This window comes from Anomaloglossus baeobatrachus, chromosome 7 (assembly GCF_048569485.1).
Source record: "Anomaloglossus baeobatrachus isolate aAnoBae1 chromosome 7, aAnoBae1.hap1, whole genome shotgun sequence".
Taxonomy (NCBI): domain Eukaryota; kingdom Metazoa; phylum Chordata; class Amphibia; order Anura; family Aromobatidae; genus Anomaloglossus; species Anomaloglossus baeobatrachus.
Genome location: NC_134359.1, coordinates 295,342,955 through 295,367,300, shown reverse-complemented (window position 1 = coordinate 295,367,300; position 24,346 = coordinate 295,342,955). Strand labels below are relative to the sequence as shown.

The window sequence follows — 24,346 nt, the reverse complement described above, 5'->3', positions numbered from 1 at the left end:
TCACAACCTCCCCGCCTCCCGAGCGAGCCAAGGCTCTGCTGCAGGCGGTGGGGCATTCTGCAGGCAGAAGGAGTGGTGGTCCCGGTTCCTCTTCAGCAACAGGGTCACGGTTTCTACTCCAACCTGTTTGTGGTTCCAAAGATGGACAGGTCCTTCTGTCCTGTTTTGGACCTAAAACTGCTCAACAAACACGTAAGGACCAGGCGGTTCCGGATGGAATCCCTCCGCTCCGTCATCGCCTCAATGTCCCAAGGAGATTTCCTAGCATCGATCGATATCAGGATGCTTATCTCCACGTACCAATTGCTCCTGAGCATCAGCGCTTCTTGCGCTTCGCCATAGGAGACGAACACCTTCAGTTCGCGGCACTGCCGTTTGGCCTGGCGACACCCCCAAGGGTTTTCACCAAGGTCATGGCTACAGTAGTTGCGGTCCTCCACTCTCAGGGTCACTCAGTGATACCCTACTTAGACGATCTGCTGGTCAAGGCACCCTCTCAAGAGGCATGCCAACACAGCCGCAACATTACTCTGGAGATTCTACAGAGTTTCAGGTGGATCATCAATTTTCCAAAGTCAAATCTGACACCGGTCCAATCGCTGACATATCTTGGCATGGAGTTTTCTTACTCTTCCAGCGATAGTGAAGCTTCTGCTGGACAAACAGCGTTCACTACAGACAGGGGTACAATCACTCCTTCAAGGTCGGTCACACCCCTTGAGGCGCCTCATGCACTTCCTGGGGAAGATGGTGGCAGCAATGGAAGCAGTCCCTTTCGCGCAGTTTCACCTGCGTCCTCTTCAATGGGACATCCTACGCAAGTGAGACAGGATGCCGACGTCCCTAGACAGGAACGTCTCCCTCTCTCAAGCAACCAAGGCTTCCCTTCGGTGGTGGCTTCTTCCCACCTCATTATCGAAAGGGAAATCTTGCCTAACCCCGTCCTGGGCGGTGGTCACGACGGACGCGAGTCTGTCAGGGTGGGGAGCGATCTTTCTCCACCACAGGGCTCAGGGTACGTGGACTCAGCAAGAGTCCTCACTTCAGATCAATGTTCTGGAGATCAGGGCAGTGTATCTTGCCCTAAAAGCGTTCCAGCAGTGGCTGGAAGGCAGGCAGATCCGAATTCAGTCGGACAACTCCACAGCGGTGGCTTACATCAACCACCAAGGTGGGACACGCAGTCGGCAAGCCTTCCAGGAAGTCCGGCGGATTCTGCTGTGGGTGGAAGCCACAGCACCCACCATATCCGCAGTTCACATCCCGAGCGTAGAAAACTGGGAAGCAGACTTTCTCAGTCGCCAGGGCATGGATGCAGGGGAATGGTCCCTTCACCCGGACGTGTTTCAGGAGATCTGTTGCCGCTGGGGGATGCCGGACGTCGACCTAATGGCGTCTCAGCACAACAACAAGGTCCCGGCATTCATGGCGCGGTCTCACGGTCACAGAGCTCTGGCGGCAGACGCCTTAGTTCAGGATTGGTCGCAGTTTCAACTCCCTTATGCGTTCCCTCCTCTGGCACTGTTGCCCAGAGTGTTACGCAAGATCAGGTCCGACTGCCGCCGCGCCATCCTCGTCGCTCCAAAATGGCCAACGAGGTCGTGGTACCCGGATCTGTGGCATCTCACGGTAGGCCAACCGGGGGAACTTTCAGACCGACCAGACTTGCTGTCTCAAGGGTCGTTTTTTCCTTCTGAATGCTGCGACCCTCAACCTGACTGTGTGGCCATTGAGTCCTGGATCCTAGCATCTGCAGGGTTATCTCAAGGGGTCATTACCACTATGAGACAGGCCAGAAAACACACATCTGACAAGATCTACCACAGAACGTGGAAGATATTCTTATCTTGGTCCTCTGCTCAGGGAGTTTCTCCCTGGCCAATTGCCTTGCCTACTTTCTTTCCTTCCTGCAATTCGGTTGGAAAAAGGTTTGTCGCTCGGTTCCCTTAAGGGACAAATCTCAGCGCTCTCTGTATTTTTTTCAGAAGCGCCTAGCAAGACTACCTCAAATACGCACGTTCCTGCAGGGGGTTTGCCGCTTAGTCCTTCCTTACAAACGACTGTTAGAACCCTGTGATTTGAACAGGGTGCTGATGGTTCTGCAGAAACCACCATTCGAGCCTATGAGGGATTTTTCTCTCTCACGCCTTTCGCAGAAAGTGGTTTTCCTAGGGACAGTCACTTCACTTCGGAGAGTGTCTGTCGGGGCAGCATTGTCGTGCAAAGTCCCCTTCCCGGTGTCTCACCAGGTCAAGGGGTTCTGCGTCCGGTTTCGGAATTTCTCCCTAAGGTGGAATCCCCCCTTTCATCTCAATCAGGGTATCCGTACCCTCTGTTTGTCTTCATCCAGTTCACCAATGTGAAAAGGATTTGCACTTGATTAGATCTGGTGAGAGCACTCAGACTCGTCATCGATCGTACGGCATCCCTGCGCCGCTCGGAAGCACTCTTGTCCTTGTCGCTAGCCAGCGTAAAGGGTTGCAGGCTTCCAAATCAAGACTGGCTCGGTGGTTCAAGGAACCAATTCTCTAGCTTATTGTGCTGCTGGCCTTACGGTTCCCTCAGGGCTGAAGGTCCATTCTACCAGAGCGGTGGATGCGTCCTGGGCTTGAGGCACCAGGCTGCGGCTCAGCAGGTGTGTCAGGCGGCTACCTGGTCCAGCCTCCACACTTTCACGAAACACTGTCAGGTGCATACCTATGCTTCGGCGGATGCCAGCATAGGCAGACGAGCCTTCAGGCGGAGGTTGCCCACCTGTAGAAAGGGGCCGTTTTACGGCTCTATTACGAGGTATTATTTTACCCACCCAGGGATTGCTTTTGGACATCCCAATTGTCTGGGTCTCCCAATAGAGCGACAAAGAAGAAGGGAATTTTGTTTACTTACCGTAAATTCCTTTTCTTCTAGCTCTAATTGGGAGACCCAGCACCCGCCCCTGTTTTTTTGTATACACATGTTGTTCATGTTGAATGGTTTCAGTTCTCCGATATTCCTTCGGATTGAATTTGCTTAAACCAGTTATTGGCTTTCCTCCTTCTTGCTTTTGCACTAAAACTGAGGAGCCCGTGATCCCACGGGGGGTGTATAGGCAGAAGGGGAGGGGCCTTACACTTTTAAGTGTAATACTTTGTGTGGCCTCCGGAGGCAGTAGCTATACACCCAATTGTCTGGGTCTCCCAATTAGAGCTAGAAGAAAAGGAATTTACGGTAAGTAAACAAAATTCCCTTCATCTCTGGCATTTGCTTCTGTTCCTAAGTGACATTAATCCTGTCCTCGCTTTTCTGAAGGATCAGAATCACAGGTGGAGGAGCCGCTCGACAGCCCAGAGCCCGAGGAGCTGAGAGAGGACGAGGCCCAGGAGGTGTCAGGTGAGTCCTCCACGTGGATTAGAAGCCGTCCTTCCGCCATGTTGTGTGTATGGGACGTGGACATCGTACAGCGCGAGATTATCACACCGGTCACAATATTCAGCTGTGTCCCGGTGTGACAATAAGCCGCTCTCCCCCCGGTCCCAGCAGCAGGGGACGTCTCATCTGTATCTACTCGCTATACTTTGCTATACGCTGTGCTGAAACCGTGCGATTATAGAAGACTCTAAATGTTACTGATCTGCTCTGTCCTTACAGCGCTGGGTCCTGATTCCTGCTCTATCGGGATCGACGAGTGATGACGGGTAAGTGGCTGCTTATTATACATACAGTATATACACTGGAGGATAAGGGAGAGATGTACACAGTGAGTGCAGCTCTGGAGTATAATACAGGAGGTAACTCAGCATCAGTAATGTATATACACAGTGACTGCACCAGCAGAATAGTGAGTGCAGCTCTGGAGTATAATACAGGATATAACTCAGGATCAGTAATGTAATGTATGTACACAGTGACTGCACCAGCAGAATAGTGAGTGCAGCTCTGGAGTATAATACAGGAGGTAACTCAGGATCAGTAATGTAATGTATGTACACAGTGACTGCACCAGCAGAATAGTGAGTGCAGCTCTGGAGTATAATACAGGAGGTAACTCAGGATCAGTAATGTATGTACACAGTGACTGCACCAGCAGAATAGTTAGTGCAGCTCTGGAGTATAACAGAGGATATGTCATCTGTGCATACAGTGACCATTTAGGTATGGATTACTGGGCTTGTCTGTGATAATTTATTTTTTTTTTTTTCTTTTTTTTAAAAGTTTCCGAACAGGAGGGATTTAAATAAAAAAAAAAAATATATATATTATATTATATTAAAACATTCTTGCATTTATTTTATTTATTTTTTTATTTATTTTAAAGGGTTTGTCCAGGATTGCACAGATACAAAGTGTTCTAAATAATATCACACACCTATAAATCTGTATTTGTTTCCTAGGTCGCCGTTGACCCTGCTCCTCTTCGCTGCCTCCTCGTTCGGTTCTCCGCACTGGAGCGATCCGGGTTGGGGCTCAATCTCTTCTCCAATCACCTACATTCCAGAGGGGCCGCTCGCGATGCCCCCCACATTATATCTCAATCTGTGGCTGTCTCTTTGGCCATCTACTACACTACAATGTGCCAGACTATATATAGATGTCAGTTTAGTGCCCGCTTGATGTACCATGTGACAGAGTATATTGTACCTGTGCCGGCCTTGTGTGTGCAGCTGTGAGCGTGGCACGACGTGTGCCGGCCTGCATGTTTGCATTGGTAGCAGGGGCTCGTGGCTAAGCTGACAGCTGATCCTCTTTTCTACACTTTGACCAGTCACCATGGTGGCCGTGCTGGAAGTCTCTCTATAGCCCCGGACCCCATAAAACTAAAGGTGCGTCCCAGGTCCCTCCTATATATCACAGCGTATCCAATAGAAGCAGCTGATGAGATGCCTTACCCAAAAGTTTTTAGACAGGTTCAGCGGCCCTCTTCTTAGTGTACATTTAATCAGAATATTTAATTTTGAGGCATAAAATTATTCTTGAATCATCGTTTTCTGCAAACCTCTGAGGAAGCTGGGCGAAACCTAAAAAATGGCTGCCATTAAGGCTTCCAGGTTTTTGCTGCTTGATTGGACCGATGGCATTTTTGGGTTAGCAGGAAGCTGGATGACAACTTCTGTGGATTGAATAATGGTGTCTGTATCGGTTGTCACCCAAAAAAGTAGCTTCACCGATGAAACCATTGAACGCGGACCGGTTAGAAGGAATTCTTCATACGTCGGGGTCTTATGATGATTGTGCTGTAGGTTCCATCTCCAAATTGTGATGGCGTTGCCTGCAAGTCTATAAATTTACTACGATACTAAACTTTTGAGCTGCGATTTCAGTGTTTTTCCTATAAGGAACCATTGTTAAAAAAAATCTGGATCAACAACTAAGTGACCCTAGCCTTCGAGAGAGCACATTAACCAAGCGGCTACTAACCCTTTACACTGCTCGGTTGAATGTTTATCCGTGATGGGATTTTACCCAATTTTGCTGACCACAGGGAGGGTGGATAGTGCTACAATTCCGGAAAGTGACGTATTTAAAAAAAAAAAAATATATATATATTTTTTTTTTTTTTTTGTTTATTTGATGAGAATATTATGAAAAAGCAAAGATTAAATTCATGAAAAAAGGTTACGTTTCTGTCTTCTGTCTGATTTGATCGCACTGCTAATAACTAATATTTTATTATTTTTTTATTTTTTTTTTATTTCAACTTTAAGCAATAAATTAAAAGTTACGATTTAAATATGCTAAGAAAAAAAAAACAATTATCCTGACTTGCCTGTAACCATAAAGACAATGGAGCAATTATCCACGCTAAACAGGGCTGTTGAGTGCCGACTGAACATCGTGATCGGTGGCGGACGAGGTCCGGTTTTGCGACTGCAATTGTGACTCTGTGGATAAAATCCAAGTCCGATCACTTAGAGAAAGTCAATCCATAAATTTTGTGATGTTCTTGACTCTACTATTCTAAAAGCAACAGCAAAACGCAAATCGGACATTTTAATCCACTCCATGGCTTATGTGCTCTCTGGCAAAAGTTGTTGTAAATCTGGTTTCTGAACAAGACCAGCTAGGTGCTACCAGAGATTCATCTCTGGAGGCATGTCCATTTTCTCCCACATGACATCGCAGGGGAAAAAGAACTCTCCCACATAAGGTCAGAAGAACATGCTTTCTAATGAGAAATGTAATGACACCTAGCCACCATGTACTATAGAACAGAACTGAGTGTCATTACAAACACTTCCAGATTTTCTCTCACAGCAGTCAGTTTGGGGAAGTGTCATTACAAACACTTCCAGATTTTCTCCCAGCAGTCAGTTTGGGGGAGTGTCATTATACACACACTGAACTAATATGTCTATATTTAAAAGACGACCTCTGGATATGACGCTGAGCTCGTGCACTCAGCTTCTGTGGTCGGCCATAGTGAGGCCTGTTCTGAGTGGAACCTGTCTTGTTATCCGCTGTATGGTCTTGGCCACCGTGCTGCAGCTCAGGTTCAGGGTGGTGACAATCTTCTCATAGCCTCGACCATCTTTATGTAGAGCAACAATTTTTTTTTTCCCAGATCCTCAGAGAATTCTTTGCCATTAGGAGCCATGTTGAACTTCCAGTGACCGGTATGAGAGAATGTGTGAGAGATAACACCAAATGTAACACCCTTGCTCCCCAGTCACACCTTATACCACTAATGAGTCACATGACACCGGGGAGGGGAAATATCTAATTGAGCACAATTTGGCCATTTTCTTTTAGGGGTGCACTCACTTCATACATGTGAGCAGGAAGCAGAAGGCCTTTTGTTAAAGAATTGTAATGACACTAGTTCTCGGCTCATAACTTTCGATAACGGTTGTAAAATGACTTGTATAGATGACACAAGGCCGCAAGAGATACTTTGACCCACTATACAGCACTGACAAGGGAAAAACAAAAAAATACATTATATGGGGCAATAAAAAAAACTGGTTAGCTCAGCGACACCATTCATGAAAGCTACAAGACCTCATAGGCTCCTAACAATGTCTGCTTACTTTATGGTGTTATATGGTTACTGTATTGTGGTATTATAGGGTCTCCATGATGTGACTAGGTTACTGTATGGAAGTATTGTATGGTTGTCAAGGAAGGAATTTTGGGTGAAGACTGCTAATGGAGTCTTCGTTTAGGATCCAGAGACGGTGCCCCATTAATGCTGTATACCAGTGCCGATATATTAATGTATGTATCAGACAATGAATACACAGACACCCTTTCTGCTTGAGTCAGCGTCATCAACTAACTGTATTGAAAGAAACTTAATTATTACAGAAGGCACTTTCGGCCTTGAAAATGATACATAGAGTTTATGGGAGTGTCACTCCCTTATTTCTCCCAGCATATTGTACAATACATCTGTTCATTAAAACATTCTTTCTGTGTGGACACTACTGATAAGAGTTTGTAGCTTCACATTTTCGCTTCATTATCTTTGGTTAACCCCTTCATGACTATACAACTTTGAATTATACTATAGGTCTGTGCAATTGCTACATAGACAGACAGATAACTATGCAATTACATCTATATTTTGATTATTTATATGCACAGATATTCTTATTGCATTTGAACAAACAAGCTATAGCTCAGTGCCACCTCCACATGGTCACTATATGATGGTATGATAAGCTTATCGATGACAACCCTCTAATTTCAGATGTTCCTTCACAACCGGTGTCTTGCATTAAAGGGGCTTTCCGAATAAAGTATATTTTAATCAATTAATCTTGATGTAATAATACCTTCCAAAATTCAATAAAATGTCCCTGCGCTGAGATCTTATATATGTGTCCACATCTCCTGGGTCGGAGAGTAAACAAAAGAGTATACAGGCAGTACAACATAGGATCACAACTGATTCTTTCTGTGAGACAAAACATGGCAGGTAGATTTGTTTTAACCTCACAGAAAGCAGCAACTCCAATCCCATGTTTTAAGTTTATATACTGTTTTGTTTTCTCCCCTGGCCAGGAACTATGGTTGTGCCCACAATGTTCGTGCATGATTAGACACGGCCATTACATAGCACATAACGGGGACAACATTGATAAGATTATCTCAGAACAGGAACATTTTTTTAAACATATCCAATTGTAGAACTTATTGTTATAAGATCTACTGGTTAAAGTGTACTTTTTATATAGGAAAAACCTTTTTAAGGAAATGTCAGGTTTATATGAAGATTACAATAGAATTTTAGGGGATATGCTTTAGAAGTGTGATGTACATGTTTTACGGCATGTGATGCACATTTTATTCAGCCAACACCTGCCTCTAATTTGAGCTAGCTCCGATTGCTCCTATCTAGTCCGTTGGGCTGGAGTCATACTTACGAGTATCTCGTGCGCAAGTCTCGCATCGCATCACCCAGCACGGCCACATATTCTCCGGACAGGAGTGTCTCAGCTGCATAGCGATACATGCAGCTGAACCCCTCATGTCAGGAGAATATGCGGCTGCGCCGGGTGATGCAAGATATGAGCGAGGCATTTGCAAGTGTGACTTCGACCTTAAAGAGAAACCTGTCAACGGATAAAAGTAGGCGATTATGCTCTCTATTGCCGCTGTTCCCCTGACTATTCAGGGTTTACTTTTTTTTTTTTTTGCCTTAAGGCTCCAGAGCTAAGGGCCTTTTTTTTTTTATTTAGTACAAATTTTTTTTGGACAGTACAAGGGAAAGGGGAGGGAGGAGGTTTTGGCTTATACAGTAAAAATGCAGAGCATCTTATAGGACTCTCTAAGGAGGTGTCTTTAAGTACCTCCCCTTGATAATGACCGTAAGAATTAGCACTAAAAAAAAAATCCATATCTCGGAAGCCGTATGGTGGATTAAAGAAAAAACTCAAGGGAACAGCAGGGATTAAAAAGGAGCAATAATCTCAGACCGAGGCATGATCGTTACACTTGGCCTACCACTTGGCACCAGAATCACTTGGCTCTGTTAGGTTACAATGGCAGTCGGGGGCCTACTGAAAGCCGCTGTGGTCACCATCTTTGTACTCCTTTGAAGCTTAGCTACAGACTGGGCTTCATATGAGATCATCATTTCTGTGGTATTGCACAAATGATTAAACCATCAAAGTTTTAAAACCACCAAGGGAACAACGCAATGAAGTAAAAGTGAATAGTTTTTTTTTCCATCATATCTTCTGATACCTTAAGCCTGGTATGTGATATCTAATGTTACTACATGCATCTTGATATTTGTCTCCCATCGAGCACATCTGGGACATTATTAGTCGGCAATTACAGGGGAGCTGCCCGCAGAGGATCTTGATGATTTTCCCAAGAAGTTTCTTCAGACGACCATTAATAAGTTCCTTAAGCATGACGCTCATACTCCATAGTGAATATATTAACATGGTTGGTTTTTTTTTTTTAAAAAATGAAATAAAAAAAATTATATAGAGATATATATATATATATATATATATATATATATATATATATATATATATATATTTTTATATATATATATATATATATATATATATATATATATTTTATTTTCAGCACTTGCAGATCATTAACATGTCTATTGATCCTGCGATTTTCAAAAATCAACATCTCTGCCTTCTAGGTTTTGAAAGTAATTTCAATGTTGAGTGAATTAGAAAAAAATAAATTAAATCAGTTGGTAAATGCAGCTAAAAAGTCAATAAAATAATTGTAATTATTTGGTCACTTCACTTTCCTCCTAAAATTGCAATGAAAACCTCATACATACCCAACATATTATTCAAACAGCAACTCCACACACAAGAAAAAGCCCATTGAGAAAAAAAAATTAGCCTAATTATAGAAGTAAAACCGCAAAATCAAAGCAAGGCAAAGTTCAATAAAGAGATTCAACACCCTTCACAATAACTACTGATAACACATAACTGCATCTATTATCTTTGAAGAAACTTTAGAGTTTGCCCCTGGAAGAAGCTGATGGGCGAAACCCAGGGTTGAGTAGAAGCTGGTGACCTGTGCGTGTGACATACTTTTTGTTTTCAATTTCTTTATTCTTGTGGGTACAATAAAACCCATATTTAAAGTTAATTGTCCGGCACTGCTGCTCCATACCCATTTATTTAAGTGAAATGCGTGATGGTATTGATGGCGGTGATCACTTGTGTAACAACTGGTCTCCGCAAGACTGATAGCAGCATCATTGTAAGAAAATAAAAGTGGGTACGCGATGTAGACAAAGAATGCTGGATGATTGGATTCTGCTCTAAGGCCGGAATTCCACTTGTGTATGACTAGCACGAGTCTCGCATCGCATCACCCAGCACGGCCGCACACTCTCCTGACAGGAGCGGGTCGTCTGCATGTATTTCTATGCAGCTGAGACGCTTGTGTACGGAGTATGTCAGGCCACGGCGGGTTATGCGATGCGAGACTCGTGCTAGTCATACACAAGTGGAATTCCGGCCTAAAGGCCCCGTTACAGGCAACGACGTATCTAACAATATATCGCCGGGGTCACGGATTCCGTGACGCACATCCGGCCTCGTTAGCGACGTCGTTGCGTGTGACAGCAAGGAGCGACCGTTAACGATGGAAAATACTCACCTTATCGTTGACACGTCGTTCCTTTTCAAAATATCGTTGATTCTTGAGGACGCAGGTTGTTCGTCGTTCCCGAGGCAGCACACATCGCTATGTGTAACACCTTGGGAACGACGAACTACAGCTTACCTGCGGCCGCCGGCAATGTGGAGGGAAGGAGGTGAGCGGGATGTTACGGCCGCTCATCTCCGCCCCTCCGCTTCTATTGGCCAGCCACTTAGTGACACCGCTGTGATGCCGAAAGAACTGTCCCCTTAGAAAGGAGGCGGTTTGCCGGCAACAGCGACGTCGCTAGGCAGGTAAGTCCGTGTGACGGCTCCTAACGATATTGTACGCCACGGGGCAGCGATTTGCCCGTGAGGCACAAACGACGGGGGCGGGTGCTTACACCAGTGATATCGCTGCGTGTAACACCCCCTTTAAGATCATAGATGGGTTATAATTGATGTTATCAAAAAACTAAAAAAGTATTTTAAGCATTTCAGAAAATTTCGACCAAATTAGAAAGTTTATTCAAAGTTCAGATTTTCTTTTAATTACCAAAATATAACTTTACGATTAGTATTACTTCAGTCGTAATGAGCGGGAGAATCATATTCACAGGACATTTTTACTATATAATCAACACATAAGCAAAAAAAACAATATCGCAATTGCTTTTACCATTTCACACCTCTTGGAATTTTTTGTAAAAAATGTTCCGTTCCAGTTTTATGGTAAAGTGAATGGTGTACTTCAAAACTAGAACTCATCCCGCCAAAAAAAAATATACAAAAAGAAATACTGTCATGTTGAGGTAAAAAAATAAAAAAAAGTTATGGAAAGGAGAGGAAACTAACAGGATCGGGAAACAAGGAAATAAAATATTCAAGACATTTGTGCTGATAAGCTAGAACTTTGACCTTTGCCTTCCTATATGACACTTCTACCTACACCCACCGACGTTTTATCTTTTTCTTTTGAGTTGAACTTTGACTAGAAGTTAATTCTTCGATTATCGCACCTGTTCCTCCTTCCAGAGCCTCTATACCGATCCCGTATCCCTGAGATGTGGACACTTCTTCTGCCGCTCGTGTATTGTGAGTGTATGCCTGTCCTGACTGCAGAACAGAATATCCGGAACGTCCGGCCTTCGAGAAGAACCAGACCCTGAGGAACATAGTGGAGCGTTTCTCATCTACTCAGCCTGAGATGGAGGAGACCGGAATCTTCTGCACCTACTGTATAAAGTCTCCTGTCCCGGCTGTGAAATCATGTCTACAGTGCGAGAACTCTATGTGTAAGGAACATCTCACAGCCCATAATAAGACAATGAATCACGATCTAATTGAACCTACGAGGTCATTTATTAGTCAAAAATGCTCCACACACAAGGAGCTGCTGAAATATTACTGTCCTAGAGACAACGCTTGTATCTGTGTGTCCTGTTATGTGGCCGGAGCCCACAAGGGACATGACGTGGAGCCACTGGATGTGGCCTCTGAGAAGAAGAAGCAGGAACTGAGGCCTCTAATGAAGAAACTGAAGTCCAAGAAAGAAGAAGCTGGAGGAAGAGTCCAGATTCTGAAGAATCATGAGACAGAACAGAGAAAGAAATCATCTGGACTCGCGGATAGAGTCACTGGTCTGTTTACTGATCTCAGGAAAAAGCTGGATGATCTAGAAAAGAAAATGCAGGGAGAGATTTCCAGGCAGAAGGATCAGGTCTTACGTTCAGTCAGTGAACTGGTTGGAATTGTAGAGCTACAAATGGACGAACTGACCAAGCAGATTAGTCATCTTGAAGGATTATGTAATACGACTGATAGATTGTCCTTGCTACAGGGCGTAAACAATGGTGACATCAGTTTTGAGAGCAATGATGTCCTCGGTGATGTAAGAGATGCCCAATGTGTGGATGAAGACCTTGTGTCACAGATATTACAAGGAGAACTGGGTCGCTTTGCAGATGATCTGATTGACATGAAGAAGAAGAGAAAGTTCTCAGTGACAGCAAAAAAAGACATATTACTGGATATAAACACTGCCAATAATAACATTATTATATCCCAAGATCTAAGATCCGCTTTTTATACCGCAACATCACAGAACAGACCCGATGGGCCCAAAAGATTCAAATCCCGTCAGGTGTTGAGTTCCAGCAGCTTCTCGTCCGGGAGACATTACTGGGAGGTGGACGTGAGTCGGGCAGAGAAATGGATAATTGGAGTGGCCGGGCAAAGTCTACAGAGGGATGTGGCGGGTGACGATTCTTACATTGGCTATAATGAGAAATCCTGGGCCATCATGTTTGCTAAAAACCTTTTTGCAAGTCATAGAAAGATCCATAAACAGCTGCCATCAGGTTCTCCTGTGCAGGTCGTGGGGATCTATCTGGATTATGAGGCCGGGCGTCTGTCCTTCTATCAGGTGTGTGACGCCATCAGACACTTACACACCTTCACCGCCTCATTCTCCGAGCCGCTCCATCCCGCTTTATATCTGTATGAAGGTTGTATCCTCAGAATCGTAAAATAATTACTAAAAAGTGATTACTGTAAAGCCTTTAAGTGAATGTCCAGCTCCTATCATCCTAATATTCTTAGATCCAACACTGATTTAAGGCTGGGCCGTACAGGCTGCATCAGTCACACTGACAGGCTGCATCAGTCACACTGATAAGGCTGCATCAGTCACACTGATAAGGCTGCATCAGTCACACTGACAGTCTGCATCAGTCACACTGACAGGCTGCATCAGTCACACTGACAGGCTGCATCAGTCACACTGATAAGGCTGCATCAGTCACACTGACAGTCTGCATCAGTCACACTGACAGGCTGCATCAGTCACCCTGACAGGCTGCATCAGTCACACTGACAGGCTGCATCAGTCACACTGACAGGCTGCATCAGTCACCCTTGACAGGCTGCATCAGTCAAACTGACAGGCAATCAGGGTTGCCATCTTGACTTTTTTTTTTTTTTTTTTCTGGATGACTTATCAAAAAATCACGGACAGACAATATTTTTTACGGACACACTGGAAAACCATATTAAACCATTAAGATTATAAGTGATACCAGTCAATATCCCATAAATCTGATATGAAGACATCAGTGGAATTCATTGTAAACTGTAACATTATGATAATTGCAATCAAAATAATCTTTATAAGTTTCTAGAGCTTCAAAAAAAATCATGGACGCCTTCAATTATTTTTTTAACGGACAGGGCAAAAAAAGTTCTGGAATTTATGGACGTTTGGCATCCCAGCAGGCAACAACACAGAAATTCCGAAGTGTAATACATGAGTTATCAGAGGATTGTTGGGGCCCCGTGGAGTCTTAATGTGTAGTCTGACTCTGCAGAAATCTTTTCTTTCCTATATTAAAGGGAATTTGTTTGCAGGTTATTGCTATGTAATCTGAAGGCAACATGCTGTAGGGGTTAACACACAGATTTCAGCAATGTGTCCCTTATCACACTGTGTGCAGTTTACCTGCAATGATTGTTTTAGCTTCAGAAGATCATTGCTGGATTAGGTCAGCTAATCCTCTACACCCATTATTGTGAATAGCAGCTCATTGTCTATAGACATTGTACATAGAGCATCTGGTGTGTGCGGGGGCAGCTCTCTATGCTAAATCTAAAAATGCTGATTGCGCCAGAACCGCTGCACCCAGTAACCTAAGTGATACATCATTGGATTCAGGGTCTCTTTGCCTGCATCATCCTGCTCTCAATTGAGATAGCAAAAATCTGCTGACAAACTACCTTTAACACATGTAAATTAGAAAGAAGTAGGAAGCAAATGGGCGTATGAGTGCAGCATGTGACGACACAGGGTTTGTTGTCGGTTACCATGGAGATTTTTAGGTTTGCATAAGAGCTGTATACAGTATAATTGATTTTTATTTTTTTTTAAACAGGACGTATTGTAAAGTTTTTTATTTTTCATGTAGATGCACTGCTTAATAACAAAAAATGTTGTGAAGGTGGACATAAGTTTTACTGTCTATATTAGGCTGATGTATTACTATGGGGAGTGGGGAGCTCATCCTGATTTTACCAAATCTGTATCTATCTTGTATTATTGGATTGTCACAATCTTGTCATCTTTACGTCTAATAAAATAATCGTGCTGATATTGTCGGACAGTTTCTGGAGACGATCAATAAGATCCAAGCGAGGAAATGACTTTATTCCAGTGAGCACAGTTAGGCCTCTTTCACACTGCGTTCTGACCTCCGTTCAGTGGTCCCATCGAATCTTCCGTCCAAACCCCCACAAAACGGATTTCAGGGACGCATGCGCCGACGGGGCCATTGATTATAATGGTGCAGACGGAGTCACCGTGTGCTCTGTCATGCCCCATTATTGCGACTATACGCTTACTGGAGGTGGACACCCAGATGCAGTCTACTACGTCTGGGTGTCTGCCTCTACAAAGCGTATACGCCTGAAAATGGTGCTCGATAGAGCACATGATGACTCCGTTTTGCGGGGGAGGGGGAGTTCGGATGGAAGCCCCGATTGTACCATTGAAGGGAGGTCAGAACGCAGTGTGAAAGCGGCCTTAGAGTAAGTACTGAATCCCCAGTACTAAAGCGTATAGGCCCAAAAATGGTGCACAACAGAGCACACGGTAACTCCGTCTGCACCATTTTAGACCCGCAACACACATCCGTGTAATTTGTACGTGTGCGGTACGTATTTGCACGTACCGGAGACACGTACACACGGAGACCCATGTTGTTCAATGGTAGATGGCACACACACGTAAAATCACACGGAACGTGTGACCGTGTGGTAAGTACGTGTGTGCGCTTTTCTACCGGGACGACATGTCCGTTTTTGGCCGGCAGCACGCAGGCACGGACCCGCTAAAGTCTATGGGTCCGTGCCTGCACGTACCGCACACGGAGTATGTCTGTGTTCAGCACGTTTCGTGCGTGTGCGTTTTTACACTAGCGATCTTATTTTTTTTTAAATTAAATTCAGCATACTTACCTTTTCTTCTGCTGTTCTCAGTCATACTTACATTGGCGCTCGGTTTATTTCTTCCCCTGGCTCATACCGCTCCCCGATCACCAGCGCGGCGAGGAACAGCTGTGCAGAGAATGCGCGGCAACAATTACTTTGAATATGCCGGCCGCTCATTAATCAATCTCGTATTCCCTGCTTTCCCCACCCACAGATGCCTGTGATTGGTTGCAGTCAGACACGCCCACCACGCTGAGTGACAGCTGTGTCACTGCACCCAATCACAGCAGCCGGTGGGCGTGTCTATACTGTGCAGTAAAATAAATAAATAATTAAAAAAACCAGCATGCGGCCCCCCCCATTTTAATACCAGCCAGATAAAGCCATACGGGTGAAGGCTGGTATTCTCAGGATGGGGAGCCCCACGTTATGGGGAGCCCCCCAGCCTAACAATATCAGTCAGCAGCCGCCCAGAATTGCCGCATACATTAGATGCGACAGTTCTGGGACTGTACCCGGCTCTTCCCGATTTGCCCTGGTGCCTTCATTAGCTGCGTGGAGGTGACAGGAGCGGCGGTGTCTTCTGCTTCTCCGGTTCCCTTCATGCAGCACAGCTGGAAGCAACGCTGGAACATCCTGGATTACGCCGGACATGGAGGGCTTTTTCGGGCTTATTAAAGTGGTGAACCAGGGTATATGTTTGTGTTTTTTATTTCTAATAAAGGATTTTTTCAGGTGTGTGTGTTTATTTACTGTAATTTACAAATTAATCATGGAAGGAATCTCGGGGAGACACCTGACATGATTAATCTAGGACTTATTGGCCGCTATGGGCTGCCAATAACTCCTTATTACCCCGATTTGCCAACGCACCAGGGCAAATCGGGAAGAGCCGGGTACAGTCCTAGAACTGTCGCATCTAATGTATGCGGCAATTCTGGGCGGCTGCTGACTGATATTGTTAGGCTGGGGGGCTACCCATAACATGGGGCTCCCCATCCTGAGAATACCAGCCTTCAGCCGTATGGCTTTATCTGGCTGGTATTAAAATTGGGGTGGACCGCACGCCGTTTTTTTTAATTATTTATTTTACTGCACAGTATAGACCCGCCCACCGGCTGCTGTGATTGGGTGCAGTGAGACACCTGTCACTCAGCGTGGTGGGCGTTTCTCATTGCAACCAATCATAGGCGCCGGTGGGTGGGGAAAGCAGGGAATACGAGATTGATTAATGAGCGGCCGGCATATTCAAAGTAATTGTTGCCGCGTATTCTCTGCACAGCTGTTCCTCGCAGCGCTGGTGATCGGGGAGCGGTAAGTATGAGAGAGGGCTGCTAACTTCAGTCACTCGGGGGATTAGCGGTCACTGGTGAATCCTTCACAGGTGACCGATAATCAGTACGCGGCACACAGACAGAGCCGCGGCATGACAATGAAGTCGGGTGAAGTTCACCCGAGTTCATTCTCATCGCACAACTCTGTCTGCTGTCAGCCGACATGTATCAACGACATTGTGCAACACACAAACGGACATTCCACGTACACATACACGGGCATTTTACACACAAACACGGACATTTTACACGTACACACGATTGCTAGCGATGTCGCGAGCGATAGCACCCGCCCCCGTCGTACGTGCGACATGTGGTGATCGATGCCGTAGCGAACAATATCGCTACGGCAGCGTCACACGCACATACCTGTGCAGCGACGTCGCTGTGACCGCCGAACAATCCCTCCTTCAAGGGGGAGGTGCGTTCGGCTTCACAGTGACGTCACATCACTAAACGGCCGCCCAATAGAAGAGGAGGGGAGGAGATGAGCGGCCGGAACATGCCGCTCACCTCCTTCCTTCCTCCTTTACGGTGGACGAAGGTAGGATGATGTTCGTCGTTCCTGCGGTGTCACACATAGCGATGTGTGATGCCGCAGGAATGACGAACAACCAGCGGCATGCACCACCAACGATATTATGAAAATGAGCGACGTGTCAACAATCAACGATTTTTGATGTTTTTGCGATCGTTGATCGTCGTGCCTTTTAGTCACACACAACGATATCGCTAACGCCGCCGGATGTGCGTCACGAACACCGTGACCCCGACGATATATCATTAGTGATATCGTTGTGTGTAAAGTACCCATTAGGCTGCAAAGGGCCCATATAATGTTCTTGCACAGGGGTTCCTTTTTTGTCGGTGTCCACCAGTGGGGGACCCACAGCTCCTCCATTAGTACTTGTCTATATTAATGGTCCACGCCATCGGTGTACTTGGTGTTTACTATTGGGAGGGTGTGATTTATGAAGAGATGTATCTTCCTGTCTCTCCAACTTGCTCTTAGTGGAAAAGATAGAAACATGTCTACCTCCTCAGTGAGTATAGTACAGGGCTAATCACCTCACAGAACTGGGCAAAATCCCCTTCACACATCATGTACTGCTGTAATGAATTCTATATGGCATGAAGAGGAAAATTTTACCTCAGACATTGTATTTGCCTCACTCCCTGCTCCTGTATTATCACTGCAGACATGGCTGACACCTCATATAGTAATGTTATTTTTTTTCTACATGCTCTATCTGCAGTTTCCCCATGAATCCTGGTGTGATGGTGATAGTGGGGAGTGTGTGACAGGAGGAGCAGGGTAAGCAGGACGGCCATTTTGTATTATTTCTCTCACTAGAAATGGCTAAAACATGTCTACAGTCTCAGTGAGTATAATACAGGGCTAATCACCTCACAGAACTGGGCAAAATTCACTTCACACATCATGTATTGGTTAATGAATTATATGGCATTAAGAGGAAAGTTTTACCTCAGACATTTTGTTCGTTCACCTCTGCCTCCCTCCCTGCTCCTGTATTAATACCACAGACATGGCTGACACCTCATACAGTAATGTTATTTTATTCGACATGTGATGTCTGCAGTTTCCCCATGAATCCTGGATGGTGACTGGGGAGTGTGTGGGTTAGGACGGCCATTTTGTGCTATTTCTCTCACTGGAAGAAATGGCTGAAACATGTCTAAGGCTATGTGCGCATGTGGCGCCCTGGACAAGCCAGGGGCCACAGAGAACAACACCAACACACCCCACACTCCCAGTCAGGCACACCGAAGTCAGACAGAAACCATTGTTGCCTTCCTCCAGGGGCTGATGATCACACCAGGGGGTGGGCTAGGCGGTTGGCCCCGCCCACCGAGGAGTTCACAGTCCTGGAGGCGGGAAAACCAGGCAGATTAGTTTTGGAGGTGAAAGTGGAAGGAGGAGAAGTGGTAGTGGAGCAACTAACTGACAGCGTCCGGGTGTGTGGCCCGGGCGAGACAGCAAGGTTGGCAGACGGTGGTGATCGTCTGCAGGAGTGGCTGATTGGAGTCTACCGTAAGGACTGTGGACGGGCGGTGGCCCGGCGGTACCGGACCGGTACACAAAGAGAAGTCAGCACCATCTGGCAGGGGCTTACGGACCCCGGCAAGGCTAGGAGTCGCCGTGAATTTGCCAAATTCGTTAGTGAAGGGAACCTCCTGGGTTTCCCAACAGCCAAGTCCCGACAGAAGGCAACAGTCCAACCAAGTGAGGGAGACACCGCCACCGCCAAGGCAACCGTTTCCCAGGGCCAGAGCCTGCGGGCAAAAGGGGCTCCTCCAGCCCATATCCAAGCTGGGGAGCGGGTTACCGGTGGGAACCCATTGGAACCATCTACCGTACATAGGTGCAGGGAACGGCAGTCACCATCAACCTGCCGGGAGAAACAACACCGCAGCCGTCAGTGGGACCCGTCCATCCAGCCGTGTGTTTTACCGAGAACTGTGTCCTCATCATTGGCTGAGTGAGTACCACCGTGCCGTACGGCACAGCGCTGCCCCCGCGACCCTGCACCTCACCAGGCCCCGTAACCCGCCTGCTATCCATCCCTACCCCATCATCGGGCTCCGGGACCACCAACCCCCTACCCACGGAGGGGAGAACTAACAACTAAGCTGCTCCCTGTCACCGCTCCCAGGATCCCCGTCTAGAGCAGCGGTGGTGTCACCAATATCACCACAACCGTGGGTGGCGTCACGGACAATAATCAAAACCCCCACAATAAAAATCCCCTTTTCACTCACGGGCGAGGAACGCCGCTCGAGTCCCCGGGATCCGGCCCACCGCTCGAGCCACCACCGAGCAGCAGCAGCCGCAGCAGCAGCGGCGGCCGAACCCGAGCAGTGGGAGAGCGCAGCGTCCCCTCCTCCGCCCGCGACACGCACTTTGCTTTTTTACCTGCTTTTCCGCTGCTATTTCAACTGCAGCGTTTAAGGCTATGTGCACACTTTGCTTTTTTACCTGCTTTTTTACCTGCTTTTTCAACTGCAGCGTTTTAATGCCAAAATGCATGTGTTCTGCTTTTCAAGAAAAGTCTATGGGAATTTGGGATGTCTTGTGCGCACTATGCTGTTCAAAACGCTAAGTTTTTGTGGCAGAAATTTGGGCAACAACTCTACACATAGCCTAAAGCGTTAGAGACTATAATACTGTGTTATCACATCACAAAATGGGCAAAATTTACTGCACATACCATAGTGTCTTGTACCTCACGTAAAGAGGAAAGTTTTACCTCAGACATGTGTGCTGCCATTCACTTCATGTATCTGCCTCACATATCGGTACTACTTCTGTGTACACACTACAGACATGGCTGACACTTCGCACAATAATGGTCTACAGCCCCCCATCTGGAGCCCCCTATAACAGCAGTCTGGATGTGTAGTCTTGAGCCCCTATAACAGCAGTCTGGATGTGTAGTCTGGAGCCCCCTATAACACAGTCTGGATGTGTAGTCTGGAGCCCCCTATAACAGCAGTCTGGAGGGGTAGTCTGGAGCCCCCCTATAACAGCAGTCTGGAGGTGTAGTCTGGAGCCCCCCTATAACAGCAGTCTGGATGTGTAGTCTGAAGCCCCCTATAACACAGTCTGGAGGTGTAGTCTGGAGCCCCCTATAACAGCAGTCTGGTGGTGTAGTCTGGAGTCCCCTTTAACAGCAGTCTGGATGTCTAGTCTAGAGCCCCCCTATAACAGCAGTCTGGATGTGTAGTCTGGGGCCCCCCTATAACAGTAGTCTGGAGGTGTAGTCTGGAGCCCCCTATAACAGCAGTCTGGATGTGTAGTCTGGAGCCCCCTATAACAGCAGTCTGGATGTGTAGTCTGGAGCCCCCTATAACAGCAGTCTGGAGGTGTAGTCTGGAGCCCCCCTATAACAGCAGTCTGGATGTGTAGTCTGGAGACCCCTATAACACAGTCTGGAGGTGTAGTCTGGAGCCCCCTATAACAGCAGTCTGGTGGTGTAGTCTGGAGTCCCCTTTAACAGCAGTCTGGATGTCTAGTCTAGAGCCCCCCTATAACAGCAGTCTGGATGTGTAGTCTGGGGCCCCCCTATAACAGTAGTCTGGAGGTGTAGTCTGGAGCCCCCTATAACAGCAGTCTGGTGGTGTAGTCTGGAGTCCCCTTTAACAGCAGTCTGGATGTCTAGTCTAGAGCCCCCCTATAACACCAGTCTGGAGGTGTAGTCTGGAGCCCCCTATAACAGCAGTCTGGATGTCTAGTCTAGAGCCCCCTTATAACAGCAGTCTGGATGTGTAGTCTGGAGCACCCCTATAACAGTAGTCTGGAGGTCTAGTCTGGAGCCCCCTATAACAGTAGTCGGAGGTGTAGTCTGGAGTCCCCCTATAACAGTAGTCTGGAGGTGTAGTCTGGAGCCCCCTATAACAGTATTCACTTTCTGTTTCAGGAGGCCCCAAAGATGCTCCATAGGGTTTAGGTCTGGAGACCCCTGGCCAGTCCAGCACTTTTACCCTCAGTTTCTTTAGTAAGGCAGTGTGGTGGTCTTGGAGGTGTTTGGGGTCGTTATGTTGGAATATGAAGGGAGGGGATCCTGCTCTGCTTCAGGATGTCACAGGACATGTTCGCATTCATGATTCCCTCAGTGATCTGTAGCTCCCACAGCCGGCAGCACTCATACAGCCCCAATCAATGACCCTCCTCCACCATGCCTGACTGTAGATAGGAAACACTTGTCTTTGTCCTTTCTCACCTGGTTGCTGCCACACACGCTTGACAATGTAGCGCCCCACAGGGCAGGTGGTTAACCTACTCGTTGCCGGGCCGTTGGGGTCAGGTCAGGTGATGTCACGGGTGGCCTTGACCGGTTCCATTGCCCTGAGGCGTACAGAAATGGAAGGGAATAGGGGGTGTTGGGGAAAGTTTGTCATGACGCCACCTGTGATGTGCGGCCAGGGAGTTAGCCGCCGCTGCAGTATTCCTCACTGGGGCAGGTGTTATGGCAGCCGGGAGGGTATAGCTCCTCACAGGCAGAGCGGGCACCGGGTGGATGATGGAGGTAGAGTGGCGATGGCTGTCAGCGCCAAAGAGCTGGGGCGGTGACACAAGTAAAGGACAAGCCGACACAGTCTCTGCGGGTTCAAAGTGTCTCTTTACTCACAGCTTCCGTTGCCAGCCCAGTAATACCGGTCACCGCCGTGATGGGCTCTGGTCAATCCCAAGCAAGTGAGGGGCCACCACCGGTGTTGAAGAAAGAACAGAGAGAGTGTCCTTGTAGTAGGATGTCCTCCTTAGCAGTTAGGAACCCGGGCTGAGGTCCGGCTTCAAACCCCTGGCCCTGTGTAGATTGAAGGGTTCCAGAGATGTTTTGTCAGAACTATTGTACCCGACTTGTCTCCGTTTGTGTGTGCGTTGCGCCTACTTCTACCCCCTGCCGGTGCCCACCCCCTGCCGGTTGCCCTAGTGACTGGAAGATCCCATGTTTCTGCATGGCCACCCCCCTGTCTGCCCCAAGACAGCTCCCCAGTGGGAAGCACCTGACTGTATGTGAGGGGAAATGTGGAAACACAGATGATTAACCCCCCCCATTACCTGAGATGGACACCGCACCTTAATTGAGGTGTAGTACCCTGTGGCGACCAGAGCCTCAGGGACGCCACAACACCATCTGAACCAAATAAGTTTATTTTGGTCTCATCAGACCACAGGACGGCTCTAGTAACCCATGTCCTCAGTCTGCTTGTCTTCAGCAAACTGCGGCTTCCTTGGCCATCATCTTTAGAAGAGGCTTCCTTCTAGGACAACAGCCATGCAGAGCAATGTGATGTAGGGTGCGGGATATTGTCTGAGAATTGACAGGCGGACCCCCGACCCTGTAACCTCTGCAGTGTGCAGCTTATGGTCTGAGCACTGACAGGCGGACCCCGACCGCTGTAACCTCTGCAGTGTGCGGCGTATGGTCTGAGCACTGACAGGTGGACCCCCCACCCCTGTAACCTCTGTATTGTGCCGCCTATGGTCTGAGCACTGACAGGCAGACCCCCGACCCCTGTAACTTCTGCAGTGTATGGTCTGAGCACTGACAGGCGGATCCCCGACCCCTGTAACATCTACAGTGTGCAGTGTATGGTCTGAGCACTGACAGGCGGACGCCCGACCGTTGTCACCTCTGCAGCAATGCTGCCAGCACTATCACAATAACAGTTGCACTCAAGCAAAAGGGAAAAAAAGCTAAAGGATGCACAGAGTGGACACAGGAATGTGAACATACATTTCTGCTTAGAAAAAACATGAAAAACTTAGATACTTAGCAGATAAAATGGTCAATTTTATTTGAGCCCAGTTACCACGCCACGGTGTACCTCTCAACTGGGTCCTAACCTAGTGAATGCCTCTCTTTTGTCTCAATCCTGACCTTTTATATATGGCTGGAAAAGGAGTGATGTACTGCATGATGGGCTGAGGAGTGATGTACTGCAGGATGGGCTGAGGAGTGATGTACTGCAGGATGGGGCTGAGGAGTGATGTACTGCAGGATGGGGCTGAGGAGTGATGTTCTGCAGGATGGGGCTGAGGAGTGATGTTCTGCAGGATGGGGCTGAGGCTGAGGATTGATATTCTGTAAGATGGGCTGAGGAGTGATGTACTGCAGTATGGGCTGAGGAGTGATAAACTGCAGGACGGGGCTGAGGAGTGATGTACTGTAGGATGGGGGCTGAGGAGTGATGTTTGCAGGATGGGGCTGAGGAGTGATGTACTGCAGGACGGGGCTGAGGAGTGATGTTCTGCAGGATGGGGCTGAGGAGTGATGTTCTGCAGGATGGGGCTGAGGAGTGATGTTCTGCAGGATGGGGCTGAGGAGTGATGTTCTGCAGGATGGGGCTGAGGAGTGATCTTCTGCAGGATGGGGCTGAGGAGTGATCTTCTGCAGGATGGGGCTGAGGAGTGATGTACTGCAGGATGGGCTGAGGAGTGATGTTCTGCAGGATGGGGCTGAGGAGTGATGTTCTGTAGTAAGTGTCTGTATATAACAGGATAAGAGAGTTGATGTTTTGTGCAAAACATGAGAACAGAACAAAATCATGAGTTGTTGTTGTGAGCCCCCTGTGTCCTGTCCCCTGTGTCCTGCCCCCTGTGTCCTGTCCTCTGTATCCTGCCCCCTATGTTCTGCCCCCTGTGTCCTGTCCTCTGTATCCTGCCCCGTGTCCTGCCCCCTGTGTCCTGCCCCCTGTGTCCTGTCCTCTGTATCCTGCCCCCTATGTTCTGCCCCCTGTGTCCTGTCCTCTGTATCCTGCCCCCTATGTTCTGCCCCCTGTGTCCCGTGTCCTGTGTTCTGTGATCCCCATAATAAGGTTATTGGGGTCTTTTATATATTTATTGTACATAGTTTTTGTCTCGGGCTGTATGACACCAGACGCGGCCCCATCACATCTCCAGGGGTCTCTCCCAGATTTATTTAGTCCATCATCTGTCACTCAGGTTCCCCAGAA

The 24,346-nt window shown here is 47.2% G+C and overlaps 2 protein-coding genes across 2 annotated transcripts; both read left to right on the top strand.

Moving 5' to 3' along the window:
• Positions 1 to 386: 386 nt before the first annotated feature.
• LOC142245604 (uncharacterized) lies at positions 387 to 5,587 on the top strand. The gene is made up of 3 exons (XM_075318454.1): positions 387 to 3,369; positions 3,628 to 3,674; positions 4,371 to 5,587. Exon 1 carries the CDS (start codon positions 832 to 834, stop codon positions 1,948 to 1,950), a length of 1,119 nt encoding a protein of 372 aa, XP_075174569.1. The 5' UTR covers positions 387 to 831; the 3' UTR covers positions 1,951 to 3,369; positions 3,628 to 3,674; positions 4,371 to 5,587.
• Positions 5,588 to 10,104: 4,517 nt separating this feature from the next.
• On the top strand, positions 10,105 to 13,317 carry LOC142246767 (nuclear factor 7, ovary-like). The gene is given in 3 exon segments (XM_075319818.1): positions 10,105 to 10,170; positions 11,589 to 11,650; positions 11,652 to 13,317. Coding segments are annotated over 3 exon segments (1,563 nt in total). The 3' UTR covers positions 13,087 to 13,317.
• Positions 13,318 to 24,346: the final 11,029 nt, after the last annotated feature.